Genomic DNA, 21341 nt, shown 5'->3' on the forward strand with positions numbered 1-21341 from the left:
TAATTCTGCTTTGTTCTGGTCCTTGTTCTCCTTGCTGCTGTAATTACAGAACCTCTTTCAGTATGAATTTTTACTTCAGTCAGTGTTAAGCCGGCAAACAGCGCTCATGTTTATCAGCGTGTAGTTTATGCTTGACTTTTGAGGACAGACACAGCTCTACAAGCTGCTGTATATCACTGTTAGTTTCCAGCCCAAAACCAGCATAAAACCTGCCAAACTTAAATGAAAAAAACAAGCCCAAATCTCAAACTCTCTCCTGTTAAAAGCGCAGAAATATTAAACACATAAGAACATGCCATTAGCGCACAACTAAGCTGAAGCAAAGAAAAAAAACTCTGCACAAAATTTACAATCAGGCAACCAAATAGCACACAAGATCCCTTTAACAATCATGATATATCAACCCGGAAAAAATAAAAAAATTATCAACAGCTTCCCCACATGAGTAATAAATCTACCTTAATACAAACTTAATTTTTCTTACAGAGTATAGCTCAATCAAACTTTTCTCTTTCACAGCCATGAATTATTTTTAGGTTGATCAGTAGAACTCAACCCCTCTTTGGGCGTTTACATTGACCAATACAATTTCATAGTGACACTTAATTAACGATTATTCTTTTCTTGTTTTATTATAACTAAATAATGAATATTATTTATTATAACTATAATTTATTGATAATCTCCGATTCGACTCATTTCAAAAATAAATTGACCAATAAATGAGTTCAAGGAGGTGGCATTTTATTAGTGGTTTTAGTTTTCTGCCGGACATTGACAACTATTTTGATATATTTTGTTGGTAATTATTCATAAAAGTCCAACAAATGTTGTGAAAAGCTTCCCAAATGTTTACATAAGATATTTTTGTTCCAGCTAAATGTGTTCAAAAGATGCCTAACTGGGATGAAATTTTTTAATTTGGATAGATTGAATACACTGTTGCTTTTTGTTTGTTTGTTTTTTTAGATTTTGGGATTTTATTGAGAATTTCTTTCTCAGGACTGTAGGAGTAGTCACAGAGCCACTGTTCAGCCTGAAGCATATAAAATGTTTTTTGAAAAAGTGTGCCCCCCTGAAAAAATGGAATGCCCCCCCTGTGATTTGTTTCTGCAGCCGGGTCTGCTAATGCCAGAGACAATATTTAATCATATACATGCCTCTCTGTTACATTCAACATAGTAGAACACCACATCCTCCACCTGTTTCCAGCATTACATTGGTCATTACATTACCAGGTGGCTTCACTTCTACCTCACAGAACAGACCGAGTGCGTGGCCTTGGGGTCACTTTACTTTCACCCTTGGGGTCCCTTAAGGCTCCGTACTTAGTCCTACCCTTTTCACTATCTACATACTTCAATTAAATTAAATTCAATTTCATTTATATAGCGCCAAATCATGAAACATGTCATTTCAAGGCACTTTACAAAGTCAAGTTCAATCATATTATACAGATTGGGTCAGATTATACAGATTGGTCAAAAATTTCCTATGTAAGGAAACCAGTTGATTGCATCAAAGTCCCGACAAGCAGCATTCACTCCTGGAGAAGCGTAGAGCCACAGGGAGAGTCGTCTGCATTGTAAATGGCGTTGCTGCAATCCCTCATACTGAGCAAGCATGAAGCGACAGTGGGAAGAAAAAATCCACATTAACAGAAAGGAAAACCTCCGGCAGAACCGGGCTCAGTATGAACGGTCATCTGCCTCGACCGACTGGGGGTTACAGAAGACAGAGTCCCCTCGGCCATCTTGTCAACAGGCTACCTCCAGATCAGTCCTTCCAGTTTACCTTCTGCCAACCTGACCCATTTCAGCCACATCATTCTTGTTGGGCTACTGTAATGCACTTGTCATCGGGAGTCCTGCCAAGAGCCTCCAAAAGCTCCAACATGTTCAGAAAAGCACTGTCAGGATCCTGATGAGGGTGCAAAAACACAAGCACCTAGCCCAGCCCCACCTCCCCCCATCCTCTGCACACTGCACTAGCTCCCCGTCTACCTCCGTATAAAATACAAGATTCTCCTGCATGCACACCCATCATTGTCTGCACAGTGTGGCCCCTCACAGAACTGCTCACACCTCAAACATCAACCCGGACCCGTTCAGGCCAAAAGCACTGTCTGGTCCCGACCAGGACACGACTCAAAACGATGGCCGACAGAACCTTTGAAGCCACAGTTCCCCATCTATGGAACCCCCTCCTGGACCATTCCAGAGCCCTGCATATGGTGGATGTTTTTACAAAGGAACTTGCTATTTAAAAAGTAATCTTCTCCCTAGTTGTTTTTATGTTTCATTTTTGTTGCCGGTTTTACACTTTGAATTATGTTATTACTGAAAAGTGCTTTATAAATAAACTTGCCTTACATTATCTGTGCCACTTTGAGATTTGATGTCATACTTAAAGTGCATTCAAAATAAAATGCATTACTATTGTTATTATTATAGCTGGATTTGAAAGGTTAAAAAATGGATGACATAGAATTTAAAGGCAAATGTCAGCATATGTCCATTTTGTAATGATATTTTTAGTTCAACCCCTATGCATTAGTATTGTTCTCAGCAACACTGTTGAACAGACCGATCAAGAGTACAAAAAGGAGAAGTATAAAAGGCAACTTGAATGTTAGATGGTTGCACATGTTGCAACTGAAATAGATAACAGTTTTTCACCCGAAAACTAAATTGTTATAATTTTATTGACAAACACATACCTTGCAGTGAACTTTCTGTTTGGGGTTGGCAGTGATGTTTCCAGCCTCATCATGGACTTCAATCTCAAAACTGACCGGGTTTCCATTCTCCACTGGGTTTGTTTTAGATTTTACATGAAGTGAATGGGGCTTCCCTGAAATTTTAACAATTAATAGAACCATCTTTTCACTCTTTGTGAAAAACTACTGTTTAAACAATATTAAGATAGCACAGTAAAATCTAACTAAAAAGTACATTTGCTCACAATGTGTTAAGAGCCAAAGAGAAAAATTTTGTTTTCAAGTGAGAATTTATGGGATTTAGTGTTTTTTGAACATGTGTACCTTTTTTAATTTATGGAGTATTTTGTGTTCTGGATCTATTTTTATTTAAATGACACTTAAAAATATTCAGTTTAATTAAAAAAAATTTAAATAAAAAATATATAACCATTGCGCATCAATCAATCAGGAGAGAAATTAACTAAAACTGTTGGTTAGTAAGAAATAAAAACCGTCTTACCAGGGAAAAAAATGATCCTGACAGTCTGTTTATCATTTTTAAGCCCAGGTAGTATCACATTCAGATCATAACTCTGAAAAAATTCAATATTAATAATTAATTGATAGAATGTCTTCAAGGTAGGGCTGCATAATACAGTATTAGAAAAGCATGCAATGCCGATATCATTGGTAATATTGCAGTTATGATGTTGGTTGCAATAAAGGATTTTTCTTGCAGTGAGGTTCCATCCAATGAGTTGATTACCCTGTCTTGTTGATACTGTGGGAGTCTTCCCTTGGCTTTGACCCCGTTAATGGTTAAAAGGATCCCACTGCAAGTTGTTTTCTCATAATTCAGTTCCAGACCACTAAAAGAACAACAAAGTGAGAGAATAAAAATAAAATACAGAATGTACTGATACACAGAAACTGTAAATACTGTTTAATGACCCACCTGCACTGAAGAACAGGTTGGAGTTTAGGAGGAGGTTTTGTGGGATGGCCATAACGATCTTTTATCTGCAGAGGAATGTTAAATGGCACTCCCACGTGCTGAGAGGGACTCAACTCAGTAACAGTGAAGCTCTCAGCATTTCCCTCTAAAAGGACAAAAAACACCCAAATGTTTAGCTAAAGGATGAAGGGAGGAAGAAAGGAGCTTAATCTGGTCATTTACAAACTGTCGGCACAAATTAATTTTACCTTTGATTGTAAACTTGTGCTCGTAGCTTGGAAGCTCTCTGCCGCCGAAGTCTGTGGCTTCGTTTTCAATTACCACAGCATTTAGTGTCAGTGTGTACTTCCCCAGGCGGGACAAATTTTCTGGAGAGAATAACAACTCTTGCCATTAGTAAGAAATATAAATAAAAGTGTAAAAATATAAATATAAATTGGAGTCTCAAGTGATAATGAAAACAAAAATTTAAAACAAACCAATTTTTTTGAACCAGTGTCCATTATGTTTAACTACGTAGGGGGCTATGATAGTAAAAACCTCTTCATCCATTGATTCGTCCATTGTAGCACCTGTGTATACAAACAAACAAAGTCCATAAACTAAATAAAAAATAAAATTGAGTTAAAAGTTTGACATAATCATTATGAATGATTAAAGCTACAACTCCCAATAAAATTATTCCAACATTTTTAGGTTTCTGAATAAGATGAAACACAACCTGTTTGCATTACTTAGACTCTGGCTGGAAAATAGACTTAGACTTAGACAACTTCATTTGTCATTTTGTATGCACAGAGTGCGTACAGAACAAAATTTCGTTTGCATACAGCTTGAAAATTTCAGTGAATTGCAGTAGATTTCAGAATAAAATAAGTTACAGGATAAAACTACAGGATATAGTGCAAAAGTGATTTCACAGTACAGCAATTGAAATGTATACAATGCAGGACAAATGTGGTACAGAGTCCAGTTTATAGCTTCAGCAGTTCAACAGTCTGATGGCAACAGGGAAAAAGCTTTTGCAGAACCTGGTGGACCTGCAGCGGATGCTGCGCGACCTCTTTCCAGAGGGCAGCAGCGAGAACAGTCCATGGTAGGGTGTGTGGGGTCCCTGATGATGTTACGGGCTCGGGCCACGCAGCGCTCAGATGAAATGTCCTTAATGGAGGGAAGAGGAGCCCCGATGATCCCTTCTGCTGTCCTCACCACTCTTCTCACATTCTTCCAGTCGGAGGCATTGCAGCCTCCACACCACACAGAGAGACAGCTGGTCAGAATGCTCTCTATGGTGCTTCTGTAGAAGATCTTGAGGATGGACGTGGCAGACGGGCTCTCCTCATCCTCCGCAGGAAGTACAGTCATTTCTGTGTCCTCTTCACCAGTGACGAGGTGTTCACAGACCAGGTGAGGTTGTCCGTGATGTGCACCCCCAGGAACTTGGTGCTGCTGATCACCTCCACAGCTGAGTTGTTGATGAGCAGTGGAGCGTGGTGCGGCCGGTTCTTCCTGAAGTCGACGATGAGCTCCTTTGTCTTCTCCATGTTCAGGGTCAGGCTGTTGTCTCTGCACCAGCCCACCAGCTGCACCACCTCCTCTCTGTAGTCCTGGTCATTGTCGTCCCTGATCAGGCCCACCACCGTTGTGTCGTCAGCAAACTTCACGATGTGATTGGTGGTGAACCTGGGAGCGCAGTCGTGTGTCATCAGGGTAAACAGCAGGGGGCTCAGGACGCAGCCCTTGAGTGTTGGGGGGAGACTGGAGACGATGTGTTGCTTTACCAGTTGTTCAAAGCACTTCATCATGATGAGAGTCAGTGCAACAGGCCTGTAGTCATTGAAACAGGTGACTTGAGGTTTCTTCGGCACTGGAATGATGGAGGCAGACTTAAAGCATGCTGGTACTGTGGCTTGGTCCAGGGAGGTGTTAAAAATGTCTGTGAGGACACCAGCCAGCTGACCTGCACACTCCTTGAGCACCCGCCCAGGTATGTTGTCGGGGCCGGGGGCCTTCCGCGGGTTGACTCTTCTCAAAGTCTTCCACACGTCGGCAGTGTCAAGGCGGAGGACCTCCTCTTCCTGATGGGGAACAGCTTTCACTGCTGGAGTGCTGTTTAGTCACCAGACTTGAAGGCTGAGTTCCGTGCTTTTAGCGCTCAACGAAACTCCAAAATAATCCAGGGTCGTTGGTTGGCTCGGGTGATGATGGTCTTGGTGGTGCTGACGTCCTCAATGCATTTGTTATTGTAGGCTGACACAGTCATGGTCTACTCATCAATGTCGATCTTGTCCTCATAAGTAGCAGCAGCTTTGAACATGTCCCAGTCAGAGCACTCAAAACAGTCCTGGAGCGCCTCCATGGCTCCCTCAGTCCACACCCTCACCTGCCTCACTGTAGGTTTAGCTCTGATCAGCAGGGGCTTGTATGCAGGATTTAGCATAACAGAGAGATGGTCTGAAGAGCCCAGGTGGGGGCGGGGGGCTGCCTTGAATGCGCCTTTAATATTTGTATAAACTAAGTCTAGAGTGTTCTCTCCCCGAGTTGCAAAATCCACATGTTGGTAGAAATGAGGGAGAACAGTTTTCCTATATGCCTTGTTAAAATCCCCAGCAATGATGAAAACCGCCTCTGTGTGTGCAGATTGCATCTCAGAGATTGTCTGATATAGAACACTCATGGCCTCTTTTGTGTTTGCACTGGGAGGCACGTAAACCGCAGTGATGATGACAACAGTGAACTCTCTAGGCAGATAAAAAGGTCTGCAGCTAATAATCATAAGCTCGATGTCCGAAGAGCAAAAACTTGTGACTAATCTAGCATTTTTACACCAGTTGTTATTGATGTAGACGCAGAGACCGCCTCCTCGGGTCTTACCGCTGAGTTCTTTGTGTCTGTCGGTGCGGAAAGTAGCTAACCCCTCCAGGCTAACGGGGTTGTCCGGGATTGATGAGGTGAGCCATGTTTCGGTCAAGATCAGAAGTAGGCCAGCATGCAATTAATTCACTGATTAATTCACATTTTGGTTCTGACTAGAAACCTTTCGATGATATTCTGTGCACAGCTAATATCCTTCAGTCAACTTAGAACAGGCAGCATTCAAGTAAACAATGCAAGGCCAGTTGATAATTCATTCACACAGAACTGATCAGAAATTTGTCCTTGTTAGAAACAAATCAACCAGCTGTGCATTTGGGCCAATTGTAGAATTGCTTTTGGCGGCCACACTAAATCAGTTGAGGGGCCACAAATGGCCCCCAGACCACACTTTGGACACGCCTTGTTTATGCCCTCGTAGCATTAGCTTGTAGTATTAGCAGCTCCAGCATGTGGCATTGTTCAGCATTTAGTTTCTTTTGTCTGACAGATTTAGTCATGTCAGTCACTTTTCGAAGTTCAATGCTTTGTTGTTTGCCGTGATGCATTTCAAACAACACTTTTATGTTTGCCTTGTTTTCTTGATGTACTCGACATGTTAGCAGAGTTTCAAAATTCTAGCAGCAGCTCATTGTTTTGGTAAAGCGAGGGGCAGTAGAGAGGTAGTCTTTGAATGCTGATACTATGTCATCATACATCAGTTTTTGTGAAGACGTCTATAAAGACCAAGACCTTTTGCACATATAACAACAATGTTTCACCTCACATCTGGGGAAGCTATGTAAAAATAAGAAAGAGGCAGTGAAGTCAGGAATAAGTTGACCCAGGAGCCTTCAATACAGCTAAAAGCAGCTAGGGTGAGAAGACAAAACAAAACACATGTTTTCAACTAAACAAAACTAAACCCAACAAGAGTTTAGGATGATTTGAGAACATCATGGCCTACAGGTGCCTGCCTCTACCCTCAGTGAAAACATTGTCTGGCAGATGACTTGGGAACCATCTTCTGCCACACAAAAAAACAGCAGCACTGTGGTATGCCTTCAGAACCATGGACAAAACTCAGATTGAATTGAAAGCTAAATAAATTTTACAGGCACCAAGGATCCGCCCCCTCAGCAGGGTTCCATCAGTGCTACAAAGGCTTTGCTCGACAGACCACTTCTTCCCGAAAGACCCATAAGCTGAGTAAAAATGTGCCTCTCTGAAAATCAGAGAAGTTCTTGCTGTTTAATTGGGACAGCAATGGAGAAATTCTCGTCCTCTGTGGAGCGGACGACCTGACTGGCATCAGAGAAACTGCTACAATGAAGCTAAGTTGCAGTCTCACTTCTGTGCATCCAGCCACTGGAGTAAAGAATGCCGAAACAGCTTTGTTTATTTTTCCTTAGCTGTTACAGGAAAAGATGACTTGAGACAATGATTCAATAAAATTAATCATCCAATCAGTAGCATTGGATAATTCATTTTATACTATCTTTTATTTCAAATACCAATTATTTTTGACAAACCTATCAGGTACTTGCATTACTTAAAAGATTTGTGAGAATGTTCTAACAATGTCTTATAAAAAAGAAATCACCCATCCATGATCAGCCAAAAAGCTTTTATGGTCAGAGGTAAAATATTTCAGAAAAGCAACCCATTCAAGCAAAAGAAGATGACAACATAAATACAGATAATCTTACCGTTGTACACCACCCTGAGTAAAACACCTAGCTTTATCCCTGCCCCCTGGCCCCCTGCATGTATTCTGGATGAAATGGGGACTCCATCACTGTTTACGATTTGAACTTTGAGAGGTCCTAAAAAGAAGGGGCACAAATAAAGATTGACATACATTATTTTTGGCTTAATGAACAATAATATTTTGGGTTCAAAATTTTAAAGAGAAGCTAAAAGGCATAAAGACAACACAGCATTTTACCTAAAGGATTCCCAGCGAGTAAAACAGCATTTTCAAGCTCGCCTTCCGGCCAGTCAACTTTTAGGTGTCCTGGCAGCCTGGAAAAGAAAAAATGCCTTTCAGAGAATGATCTTTATGAGCTCCAGAAGGCTACAACTTATAGAGAAGATTAGAGTAAGTACAAAAAAATAAACTGAAATTTACAAAAATTTTGTAAATTTTGTCTTACTTTTTCCTTTCATTCTCAATGTGTGTTTTGATGTCCTCATCTGTGGCCGTCCTGTCAATCTTAGTAATAGGTATGACCTTGGTGAGTTCCTCATAAAGTCCTTCTGGCTTCTAAAACGTTTACATTTTTTAAACAATTTGCAAAAAATGAACAGAGAAAAAAAACAAGACATACAGTAATTAAAGGACAGTAAGCAAAATGTCAGCAATAGGCAGCCCTATTGAGCAATGTCGGTAGACTAAAACAAAGCCAATGCCGCTCTCCATTTCCACTCCAGCTGCAACCTGCCCCCCTTTCTCACCCGTTGTCTTGTATGTTCATTTTTGCAAGGATAAATACACAGCAAAACAGCATCACCTTTCAGAAGAACATGTCTAGTGAAGTAAGTAACTCATAACTTAATGCTGTTAACAAGAAAACGTTTTGATCCGCTGGACGTGCTCTCCGCCATTATGCTCCTACATAACACTGCTCTGACGGTGACTTTTTATGGAGAGGGCAGGGCTACGCCGTGTATCCACGCACAGTAGGCCTGGTTTGTATACAAGAGCCTACCATATAAATCTACCTTTTTTAGTTATCAGTCTCCTCTCTTGTGTGGTCAGCTCCCATTTTTTCCACATATGCCACCATTTTTTTTAAGACTAAGTACTAGTAATTTTACCCTGAACTACCTCTATAGTTATGCTGTTATAGGTTTAGGCTGCTAGAGCGCATGCTAACCACTTTACTCACTCTGCAACTTTCTCCTACTACTCTCCTGTTATTTATTATCTAATGTTTTGTCTGCCATTAACTTTATGTTCTCATATTGGTTTTCCTCTCTGTAGAAGTTAAACTTGAACCGGTAGTCAGGAAAGGTGCTTCTTTGTTTTTTGATGTTTCTGCTCTGTCTTCTGCTCTGCTGAGTCTGCTGTAATGCACTCATCATCGGGAGACCTGCCAGGACCCTCCAAAAGCTCCAACATGTTCAGAAAAGTCTGCTCTGTCTCAAAGCCCTTGTCAGTTTTGGCAAATGGCCACTTACACTAAACCAGGTTCTGCTAGAGGTGTCTTCTAGCTAAAGGAGAGTTTTTCTTTCCGCTGTCACCACATAAACATTCAAAAAGGAAGGACTGCAATACGGTCAATGACTTCACGCAATCAGTCAAGTGTATGTAGATATAAACTTTTAATAATAACTAGAAAAGGCTGTTCCTGCGAAACAGCAGTGAGAATGCTAATCTGCAGAATGATTGAGCAGAAGATGCAGAAAACATTGAAATCAGATTTGAAGAATTTGAAAAAATGTAAAAATTTGAAGGGATTTGAAGAATTTGAAAAAGTTTGAAGAATTGAAAGAAATAGAACTTGAAGGAATTTGAAGAGTTTGAAGAAATTTAAAGAATTTGAAAAATTTGAAGAAATATGGAGAATTTGAAAAAATTTGAAGGAATTTGAAAAATTTGAAGAATTGGAAGAAATTTGAAATATTTGAAAATTTTCAAAAAATTTGAAGGAATTTGAAAAATTTGAAGAATTTGACAAATTTGAAGAATTTAAAAATTTTGAAGAAATTTGGAGAATTTGAACAAATTTGAAGGAATTTGAAAAATTTGAAAATGTAAAAAAATTGAAGAATTTGAAGATTAAGAACTAAAAAAATTCTGAAGAAATTTAGCAAGGCGCCTGCCTCGGGGTACCGTCAAAAATACTAACAGGGAGTAACACTGCGAATTTCAGCTTCCTACGGTCTTCACAGCACCCGCAGTAGCCTTCGAAAGGTGCCATGTTAAGTCAATGGACCTCCTAGAAGCCTCTGGCTAAAAGGGTTGTCATGGAGACTCCCTCACAGCTGTAGCCCTCTATTTGTCTGTAAAGGCAGAACAACCCCGGCTAAGCAGAAGTTGGTAGGACCTTTCTAAAGCTACTTCTGGTTAGCAACATGCTAACCGTTAGCCGCTAGCATGGTTGTGTTCAGTATCACCGGGTGATTGTACTCTGTCAGTTTGGTCCAAATCCTGTACTGGGAAGTGCCTCAAAAAGGGGTGCCAATACTTAATGTCACCAAACGTGACCAAAGTTCATGGGTCAGATTGGCCTCCTTTAGAAACTCAGCCTCACCACATCTGGGCCCAGAACTCAACATTTGACCAAAATGGTCAGTAGCTCCATTTCCCACATGTGGCTGGTGCTGTATTGGCCAATTGGGTCGTGTCTGGGCATCATGCCAGGTCCTGTTGGAAGCAAAGGCCCAATAGAAAAGCATGTGAAATCCAAAATGGGTCAGAAAAGTGACATATCGCTGAAAGTCACTTGAAAATTTTAAAATGTCAAGAGGAAGTGACTGTGCGAATTTCAGATTGCTACATTAATCATAGCCGCTGCAGCGGGCGTCGAAAGTTGCCATTGTATCTCAATGGAGATTCTCCTTCTGGCCCTCAGAGTTCCGTCGTCATGGAAACTCACTGACACACCTGCAGCGGGCCAGTCCACAGAAGTGCAGAGACTTTGTCAGACTCTGCCTCATTGAAATAGAATGGAGAACTTTGCCTCAAACAACGCTCCATATCTCTTGTTCCGTAAATGGTAGAGATGTAATTCTTTCAGCGTTTAATTCTTAACGGATAGGGGAAGAAGACATGCTATCGGTTTTTGCTGGAAAAAGTTTAATAAAGGCGTAAAAAATTATGATATAAAGGGAATTTTTAGCGATTTTCAGAAATCCTCTAAAAAGGTTCCCGAACAAATCGCTCTAGCTGAAAAAGTATAAGAGATATCAAAATAATTCTTTCACTCTGAGTATCAGCAGGCTTTTGAGGACTATGGAGTTCATTTTTAGGTTTGTAAAAAAATCGGTGTAGGCACAGCGACGATGTAAAAAGTGGATGATGTGGAAGAATGAAGCTCCAATGCGTTTTAAGGATTTTGCACATTCGCTACTCCCGAACAAATTGTTCCTGCGGAAAAACCGTAACAGATATCCACAAAATTCCTTTTTTATGAGTGCCAGAAGGGTCGGGACATTCATGTGTGAAAGTCTCATGCCTGTACATAAAACGGTTTAGGAGTAGCGACGATGTAGAAAAGTGCCTCATTTGGGGAGATTGAAGTCTGATCCTGTTTTAGCATTTTCCCAAAACGCTACTCCCGAACAAATTGATCCTGCGGCAAAACCGTAACATTTATCGACAAAATTTCTCTTTTGTGAGCGCCAGAAGGGTCTGGACATGAATGTGTGAAAGTCTCGTGCCTGTACATGAAACGGTTTAGGAGTAGTGACGATGTAAATACATGTGATGTTTTGGATTTCCAGGTGTCATTTTTGAAAACCGCTCCATAGGAAATGAATGGGGAAGGTTTCGGGTTAGTGTCGCTCTGAGGTGATTTGCGAAAAATCTATAAATCCCACACCAATGATGGTTACATTTTCCGAATCCAGACAAAAATTCCTACGTTTTGATGTATAATTTATGTGGATAGGTTGAAAATTGAGCGAGTGAGAAGAAGTTGTTCGGAGAAGAAGAATTTGTTGAATTTCTAGAGTGCGCACTCTAACAGAGGCTCCTTGACAACCATAGCAACGCATGTTATTTGCTGAATTTCTTGAAAAGCCAAAATTATTTTAAGGAGGTACTATATGAAAATGGTAAAAGATATGAAAAAGCTGAACTATACCATAATAGCTGAAAGATATCACTACATTTTAAAAGTTGAATGGCGTTTCTAGCTGAAAGTAGGCTGAAGCAGTAAGCTGTCAAAAAGCTGAAATATTTGAAGAATTTGAAGGATTCTCCATTCATTTGAATGAGAGCAAAAAAGTTACAAAAAGTTGAATATTTTAAATATTATAAAAGTTATAATTACAAAAAGTCTTAGCAGTAATGTCCTGAAGGAGCTGAACGTTTTGATACCAGAATGGTTGAAATCGGTTGAAAAATGCGGAACTAGTTAGAAGTCGAAAAACGTACGGAATAATAATAATAACTAGAAAAGGCTGTTCCTGCGAAACAGCAGTGAGAATGCTAATCTGCAGAATGATTGAGCAGAAAACGCTGAAATCAGATTTGAAGAATTTGAAAAAAAATGTAAAAATTTGAAGGGATTTGAAGAATTTGAAAAAGTTTGAAGAATTGAAAGAAATAGAAGAATTTGAAGAGTTTGAAAAATTTGAAGAAATTTGAAGAATTTGAAACAATTGAAGAAATTTGGAGAATTTGAAAAAGTTTGAAGGAATTTGAAAAATTTGAAGAATTTGAAGAAATTTGAAATATTTGAAAATTTTCAAAAAATTTGAAGGAATTTGAAAAATTTGAAGAATTTGACAAATTTGAAGAATTTAAAAATTTTGAAGAAATTTGGAGAATTTTAACAAATTTGAAGGAATTTGAAAAATTTGAAAAATTTAAAAAAAATTGAAGAATTTCAAGATTAAGAACTAAAAAAATTTCTGAAGAAATTTAGCAAGGCGTTTGCCTTGTGGTACCGTCAAAAATACTAACGGGAAGTAACACTGCGAATTTCAGCTTCCTACGGTCTTCACAGCACCCGCAGTGGCCTTCGAAAGGTGCCATGTTAAGTCAATGGACCTCCTAGAAGCCTCTGGCTAAAAGGGTTGTCATGGAGACTCCCTCACAGCTGTAGCCCTCTATTTGTCTGTAAAGGCAGAACAACCCCGGCTAAGCAGAAGTTGGTAGGACCTTTCTAAAGCTACTTCTGGTTAGCAACATGCTAACCATTAGCCGCTAGCAAGGTTGTGTCCAGTATCACCGGGTGAGTGTACTCTGTCAGTTTGGTCCAAATCCTGTGCTGGGAAGTGCCTCAAAAAGGGGTGCCAATACTTAATGTCACCAAACGTGACCAAAGTTCATGGGTCAGATTGGCCTCCTTTAGCAACTCAGCCTCACCACATCTGGGCCAAGAACTCAACATTTGACCAAAATGGTCAGTAGCGCCATTTCCCACAGGTGGGTGGTGCTGTATTGGCCAATTGGGTCGTGTCTGGGCATCATGTCAGGTCCTGTTGGAAGCAAAGGCCCAATAGGAAAGCATGTGACATCCAAAATGGGACAGAAAAGTGACATATCGCTGAAAGTCACTTGAAAATTTTAAAATGTCAAGAGGAAGTGACTGTGCGAATTTCAGATTGCTACATTAATCATAGCCGCTGCAGCAGGCGTCGAAAGTTGCCATTGTATCTCAATGGAGATTCTCCCTCTGGCCCTCAGAGTTCCGTCGTCATGGAAACTCACTGACACACCTGCAGCGGCCAGTCTACCGAAGTGCAGAGACTTTGTCAGACTCTGCCTCATTGAAATAGAATGGAGAACTTTGCCTCAAACAACGCTCCATATCTCCTGTTCTGTAAATGGTAGAGACATAATTTTTTCAGCGTTTAGTTCGTAACGAATAGGAGAACAAGAAAAACTATCGGTTTTTGCTAGAAATATTTTAATTTAGGCGTAAAAAATTATGATATAAAGAGGATTTTTATGAAATTTGAGAAATCCTCTACAAACGGTTCCGAACAAATCGCTGTAGCTGAAAAAGTATAAGAGATATCAAAATAATTCTTTCACTCTGAGTATCAGCAGGCTTTTGAGGACTATGGAGTTCATTTTTAGGTTTGTACAAAAATCGGTGTAGGCACAGCGACGATGTAAAAAGTGGATGATGTGGAAGAATGAAGCTCCAAAGCGTTTTAAGGATTTTGCACATTCGCTACTCCCGAACAAATTGTTCCTGCGGAAAAACCGTAACAGTTATCCACAAAATTCCTTTTTTATGAGTGCCAGAAGGGTCGGGACATTCATGTGTGAAAGTCTCATGCCTGTACATAAAACGGTTTAGGAGTAGCGACGATGTAGAAAAGTGCCTCATTTGGGGAGATTGAAGTCTGATCCTGTTTTAGAATTTTCCCAAAACGCTACTCCCAAACAAATTGTTCCTGCGGCAAAACCGTAACATTTATCGACAAAATTTCTCTTTTGTGAGCGCCAGAAGGGTCTGGACATGAATGTGTGAAAGTCTCGTGCCTGTACATGAAACGGTTTAGGAGTAGTGACGATGTAAATACATGTGATGTTTTGGATTTCCAGGTGTCATTTTTGAAAACCGCTCCATAGGAAATGAATGGGGAAGGTTTCGGGTTAGTGTCGCTCTGAGGTGATTTGCGAAAAATCTATAAATCCCACACCAATGATGGTTACATTTTCCGAATCCAGACAAAAATTCCTACGTTTTGATGTATAATTTATGTGGATAGGTTGAAAATTGAGCGAGTGAGAAGAAGTTGTTCGGAGAAGAAGAATTTGTTGAATTTCTAGAGTGCGCACTCTAACAGAGGCTCCTTGACAACCATAGCAACGCATGTTATTTGCTGAATTTCTTGAAAAGCCAAAATTATTTTAAGGAGGTACTATATGAAAATGGTAAAAGATATGAAAAAGCTGAACTATACCATAATAGCTGAAAGATATCACTACATTTTAAAAGTTGAATGGCGTTTCTAGCTGAAAGTAGGCTGAAGCAGTAAGCTGTCAAAAAGCTGAAATATTTGAAGAATTTGAAGGATTCTCCATTCATTTGAATGAGAGCAAAAAAGTTACAAAAAGTTGAATATTTTAAATATTATAAAAGTTATAATTACCAAAAGTCATAGCAGTAATGTCCTGAAGGAGCTGAACGTTTTGATACCAGAATGGTTGAAATCGGTTGAAAAATGCGGAACGAGAAAGGCGTCGAAAAACGTACGGAATAATAATAAAAAGTAAAGAAAAACAGGAAAACAATAAGTGAGAATGCTGTATAGCATTCTCACTTGACTAGAAAAGGCTGTTCCTGCGAAACAGCAGTGAGAATGCTAATCTGCAGAATGATTGAGCAGAAGATGCAGAAAACATTGAAATCAGATTTGAAGAGTTTGAAAAAAAAGTAAAAATTTGAAGGGATTTGAAGAATTTGAAAAAGTTTGAAGAATTGAAAGAAATAGAATTTGAAGGAATTTGAAGTTTGAAGAAATTTGAAAAATTTGAAACATTTGAAGAAATATGGAGAATTTGAAAAAATTTGAAGGAATTTGAAAAATTTGAAAAATTTGAAGAAATTTGAAATATTTGAAAATTTTCAAAAAAATTGAAGGAATTTGAAAAATTTGAAGAATTTGACAAATTTTAAGAATTTAAAAATTTTGAAGAAATTTGGAGAATTTGAACAAATTTGAAGGAATTCAAAAAATTTGAAAAATTAAAAAAAAATTGAAGAATTTGAAGATTAAGAACAACTAAAAAAATTCTGAAGAAATTTAGCGAGGCGCCTGCCTCGTGGTACCGTCAAAAATACTAACGGGGAGTAACACTGCGAATTTCAGCTTCCTACGGTCTTCACAGCACCCACAGTGCCCTTCGAAAGGTGCCATGTTAAGTCAATGGACCTCCTAGAAGCCTCTGGCTAAAAGGGTTGTCATGGAGACTCCCTCACAGCTGTAGCCCTCTATTTGTCTGTAAAGGCAGAACAACCCCGGCTAAGCAGAAGTTGGTAGGACCTTTCTAAAGCTACTTCTGGTTAGCAACATGCTAACCGTTAGCCGCTAGCATGGTTGTGTTCAGTATCACCGGGTGATTGTACTCTGTCAGTTTGGTCCAAATCCTGTACTGGGAAGTGCCTCAAAAAGGGGTGCCAATACTTAATGTCACCAAACGTGACCAAAGTTCATGGGTCCGATTGGCCTCCTTTAGCAACTCAGCCTCACCACATCTGGGCCAAGAACTCAACATTTGACCAAAATGGTCAGTAGCGCCATTTCCCACATGTGGGGGGTGCTGTATTGGCCAATTGGGTCGTGTCTGGGCATCATGCCAGGTCCTGTTGGAAGCAAAGGCCCAATAGGAAAGCATGTGACATCCAAAATGGGACAGAAAAGTGACATATCGCTGAAAGTCACTTGAAAATTTTAAAATGTTAAGAGGAAGTGACTGTGCGAATTTCAGGCTCCTACATTAATCATAGCCGCTGCAGCGGGCGTCGAAAGTTGCCATTGTATCTCAATGGAGATTCTCCCTCTGGCCCTCAGAGTTCCGTCGTCATGGAAACTCACTGACACAGCTGCAGCGGCCAGTCTCCCGAAGTGCAGAGACTTTGTCAGACTCTGCCTCATTGAAATAGAATGGAGAACTTTGCCTCAAACAACGCTCCATATCTCCTGTTCTGTAAATGGTAGAGACATAATTTTTTCAGCGTTTAGTTCGTCACGGATAGGAGAACAAGAAAAACTATCGGTTTTTGCTAGAAATATTTTAATTTAGGCGTAAAAAATTATGATATAAAGAGGATTTTTATGAAATTTGAGAAATCCTCTACAAACGGTCCCGAACAAATCGCTGTAGCTGAAAAAGTATAAGAGATATCAAAATAATTCTTTCACTCTGAGTATCAGCAGGCTTTTGAGGACTATGGAGTTCATTTTTAGGTTTGTACAAAAATCGGTGTAGGCACAGCGACGATGTAAAAAGTGGATGATGTGGAAGAATGAAGCTCCAAAGCGTTTTAAGGATTTTGCACATTCGCTACTCCCGAACAAATTGTTCCTGCGGAAAAACCGTAACAGTTATCCACAAAATTCCTTTTTTATGAGTGCCAGAAGGGTCGGGACATTCATGTGTGAAAGTCTCATGCCTGTACATAAAACGGTTTAGGAGTAGCGACGATGTAGAAAGTGCCTCATTTGGGGAGATTGAAGTCTGATCCTGTTTTAGCATTTTCCCAAAACGCTACTCCCGAACAAATTGTTCCTGCGGCAAAACCGTAACATTTATCGACAAAATTTCTCTTTTGTGAGCGCCAGAAGGGTCTGGACATGAATGTGTGAAAGTCTCGTGCCTGTACATGAAACGGTTTAGGAGTAGTGACGATGTAAATACATGTGATGTTTTGGATTTCCAGGTGTCATTTTTGAAAACCGCTCCATAGGAAATGAATGGGGAAGGTTTCGGGTTAGTGTCGCTCTGAGGTGATTTGCGAAAAATCTATAAATCCCACACCAATGATGGTTACATTTTCCGAATCCAGACAAAAATTCCTACGTTTTGATGTATAATTTATGTGGATAGGTTGAAAATTGAGCGAGTGAGAAGAAGTTGTTCGGAGAAGAAGAATTTGTTGAATTTCTAGAGTGCGCACTCTAACAGAGGCTTCTTGACAACCATAGCAACGCATGTTATTTGCTGAATTTCTTGAAAAGCCAAAATTATTTTAAGGAGGTACTATATGAAAATGGTAAAAGATATGAAAAAGCTGAACTATACCATAATAGCTGAAAGATATCACTACATTTTAAAAGTTGAATGGCGTTTCTAGCTGAAAGTAGGCTGAAGCAGTAAGCTGTCAAAAAGCTGAAATATTTGAAGAATTTGAAGGATTCTCCATTCATTTGAATGAGAGCAAAAAAGTTACAAAAAGTTGAATATTTTAAATATTATAAAAGTTATAATTACCAAAAGTCTTAGCAGTAATGTCCTGAAGGAGCTGAACGTTTTGATACCAGAATGGTTGAAATCGGTTGAAAAATGCAGAAGTAGTTAGAAGTCAGAAAACGTACGGAATAATAATAATAATAATAATAATAAAAATAAAGAAAAACAGGAAAACAATAAGTGAGAATGCTGTATAGCATTCTCACTTGATAAAAATACAGAAAAACAGGAAAACAATAAGTGAGAATGCTGTATAGCATTCTCACTTGATAATGATTTAGCAGGTTATGATTGGGGGCAATCATCCTGATATTCCAGGATGTTTGCTGTTTCATCCTGGACGGTTGAAAGTCCTTAGTGTCCGACCTTCTGATTGTTGCACAGTCTCAGTTTGCTGGACTTGCATTGCGAGGAACTACCTAATACTGATATCAGATGCCCGTCTGTTAATTTCTGCCTGGCAGGGTTTCTAATGACTAATTCACATGGGATACATAAGTTCCCTAAAGTGGGGTTTTAATCCATGAGCTTTGCAGCCCAAGCACAATGCTTGGACAAATAGCCTTAAATATTACCTGTGAGTAAATTCTACATCTAGTGTTAAATAAAAAAAGCATTTCTTCCTCCACTGTCACTACAAGCATGCTCTGTATGAAGGATTACGGCAATGACACCATGCCTCTGCATGCTCCTCTAGCAGAAGGGAATTCTGCAAGTCATTGACTGAATGTAATCTGCTACGTTTCCTCAGACAGAAAACCTTTTTTTTCCAACCAATTGATCTGTATGATTTATTTGTTTGTAAAGTACCTTGAAATTACATGCAATGTGAATTGGCACTATATAAGTAAGCAGAAATTATTTTTTCCTCCATTACATTCGATTGTTGTGTGAAACCAGAACTTCTGAATATATTGGTGCATTTAACATTTATTTAACAGTCTCTCAAATCAAAACATCTGAAATTAATCTCACAATTATATTAAGATGTGTTTTGATCAAAACCATAAATTGCAGTCCTTTCCTTATTCAGTTTGTTCAATTTGATTTTAGAGGGAGATTAAATCAATTTAATAAACCAAGTTTCCTTAAAGTGAGAGTAAAAAAATACGACTTCATTCAGTGTCTATTAAAGACAGAATGGATTACTTCCTTACATGTTTGATTTCCACTTCTCCGCCAGTGGCAAACACGTCTCCTTTATGATCGCCACACAGAAAAAAGTTCACCACCGTGCCATAAAGAATAGGGGATGTCTTCTGAGACTTTAACTGTAAGAAAAAATTTATTAGGAAGAACAGAAATGACATTATAATATTCGTCCGTCCGTCCGTCCGTCCGTCTTCTTCCGCTTATCCGGGGTCGGGTCGCGGGGGCACCAGCTTCAGTAGGGAGGCCCAGACGTCCCTCTCTCCGGCCACTTGGGCCAGCTCCCATTATAATATGTATTATATAAATCATAACAAAATATAATGAGAACTTGTAAGATATAATTTACATTGTTTTATCATGTTTGAGATCAAAACATGATCTGCAATTCTAATTTTGAATCCGAAAACAAAAACCAGTGACAAATTTTTGGATTATATATACACATATCAAGAATCTTTACTATCACCATGTGTTACCCTGGTGAAATTCCCTTTGAAACAGACAGCGGCTTAGGATGTACAAGGATAAAATAACACACAGACACATAATACTTAGTATTTACAGGTGTTGTTTTTTTAAAGACATTAAAAATTACTCTTCTCTGATAAGATTTGTATCAGAGTATAAGAAATCTGATACCTTTGTGAACAATATGAGTTAATCCTTCTTTAACGGAATCATTTTTGTGCATCCCCCTTCACAGGGTCCGCCATCCCCTGCGGAGGGGGGGGGGGGGGGGGGGGGGGGGGGATTGGGGGCAGGGGGAACTCTCTTGAACCAGAAAACATACTCTTTAGAAGCTAGATTACTCCATTATAGTAACTCTGTTAAATAAAATGAATAAAATGCTGTTACTCCCAACACTGGATTTTATTGTATGCAACCTTCGAAATAGAGAGAAGGCAATTAAAAATGTCTCTCTCTCTAAAAACCCTAACTGACTTAAAACACCTAAAAAAGTATTTCGGGACAGAAAACTTTGTGTCTGTTCATACAGTGTATGTAAATATCTATTTTCAAATTTGTAGAGTTAAATAAGAAATAAAACACTTACAATTTGCCCTTCTTTGTATATTTTGCCATCTAACTCAATAGAGGAGAATATAGCCCAGGGATGCGGCATCTTCTTATTCGGCATGTCTTTTCGTATCTCGGTCCCTTTGTAATCAATGAATTTCACCTGCTTATCAAACTGCTCGTGACATTTTTGAAGCCACTGGGTGAACTCTTTCTGGAGGTTCCGATTTTTTGAGGCTTTCTGTAAAACGAGCAGTAGCAAGCATAAAAAGACAAAAGCATTAGAGATGGACTTAGTGCAAAAAAGCAGAAGAAGATTCAACAAAGGAATCTTCTTCTCCATGTTGGCTGTTCATTCTGTGTGCTTCTTTTAAACATGGGGGGGGGGGGGGGGGGGGGGGGTTAACATCAGCAGAAAACAAGAAGGTGAACGTAAGGCAGCTCCTGTTTTATAATTTTAAGAGTCCTGTTCCATTAAGGGTCACACAGGATTAGGAGAAGTCAGCAGTCTTTAGTTACATCACAAATGTCTAATTCAACAGAAAATCAGGTAAAGAGAATTTAAAATATCAACTCTGCATCATGTTGTGTTTTGTTTGTTTGAGATAATGGAAAAGTTCTTCACTGGCAGAGCGGTGTAATGCTGACCGCTCTCTCTCTCTCTCTCTCACAATGTGTGATGCCACTGCTTGTCATTACTAATTGAAAGCTGTAGCGCTCATTGTAATTTTTACAAAAATCGATCACAGAATTTCTTATTGGCGTGTTTTAAAAATCAGTTGTACAATGTGATGTAAAATCAATAACAAGAGATTACCAATGAATCATCATTCATTGATTACCAGTGCATCATCACCTGAACATTAAAAACAGGAGTAAACAGCGTATCCTTCTCCTTCAGTTTCAGCTCCAAGTCCATAAACTTCTGTTTGCTCGAATTGACCTGGAATTTGTCATTAGTGAAAAGTACTCCAGAGAAACGGCTGTAACACTCTGCTGGCGGACCGATGTACCTTTACTGGGCCGACGGCACCAATCAAACCTGGAACACAAACAGA

General features: G+C 39.4%; 1 protein-coding gene across 1 annotated transcript in view; it reads right to left on the reverse strand.

The window, feature by feature from the left end:
* Window positions 1-21341, reverse strand: part of smchd1 (structural maintenance of chromosomes flexible hinge domain containing 1) — a 62258-nt gene that overhangs the window by 31433 nt on the left and 9484 nt on the right. Inside the window, 13 exon segments of the mRNA XM_036125166.1 lie at window positions 2720-2853; window positions 3222-3294; window positions 3468-3570; window positions 3657-3801; window positions 3905-4024; window positions 4136-4228; window positions 8219-8335; window positions 8458-8534; window positions 8666-8775; window positions 19272-19385; window positions 20321-20524; window positions 21140-21283; window positions 21286-21325. Of these exon segments, the coding sequence (XP_035981059.1) occupies window positions 2720-2853; window positions 3222-3294; window positions 3468-3570; window positions 3657-3801; window positions 3905-4024; window positions 4136-4228; window positions 8219-8335; window positions 8458-8534; window positions 8666-8775; window positions 19272-19385; window positions 20321-20524; window positions 21140-21283; window positions 21286-21325 (1474 nt within the window).

The sequence above is a fragment of the Fundulus heteroclitus genome, chromosome 21 (genome assembly GCF_011125445.2).
Source record: "Fundulus heteroclitus isolate FHET01 chromosome 21, MU-UCD_Fhet_4.1, whole genome shotgun sequence".
Lineage (NCBI taxonomy): Eukaryota > Metazoa > Chordata > Actinopteri > Cyprinodontiformes > Fundulidae > Fundulus > Fundulus heteroclitus.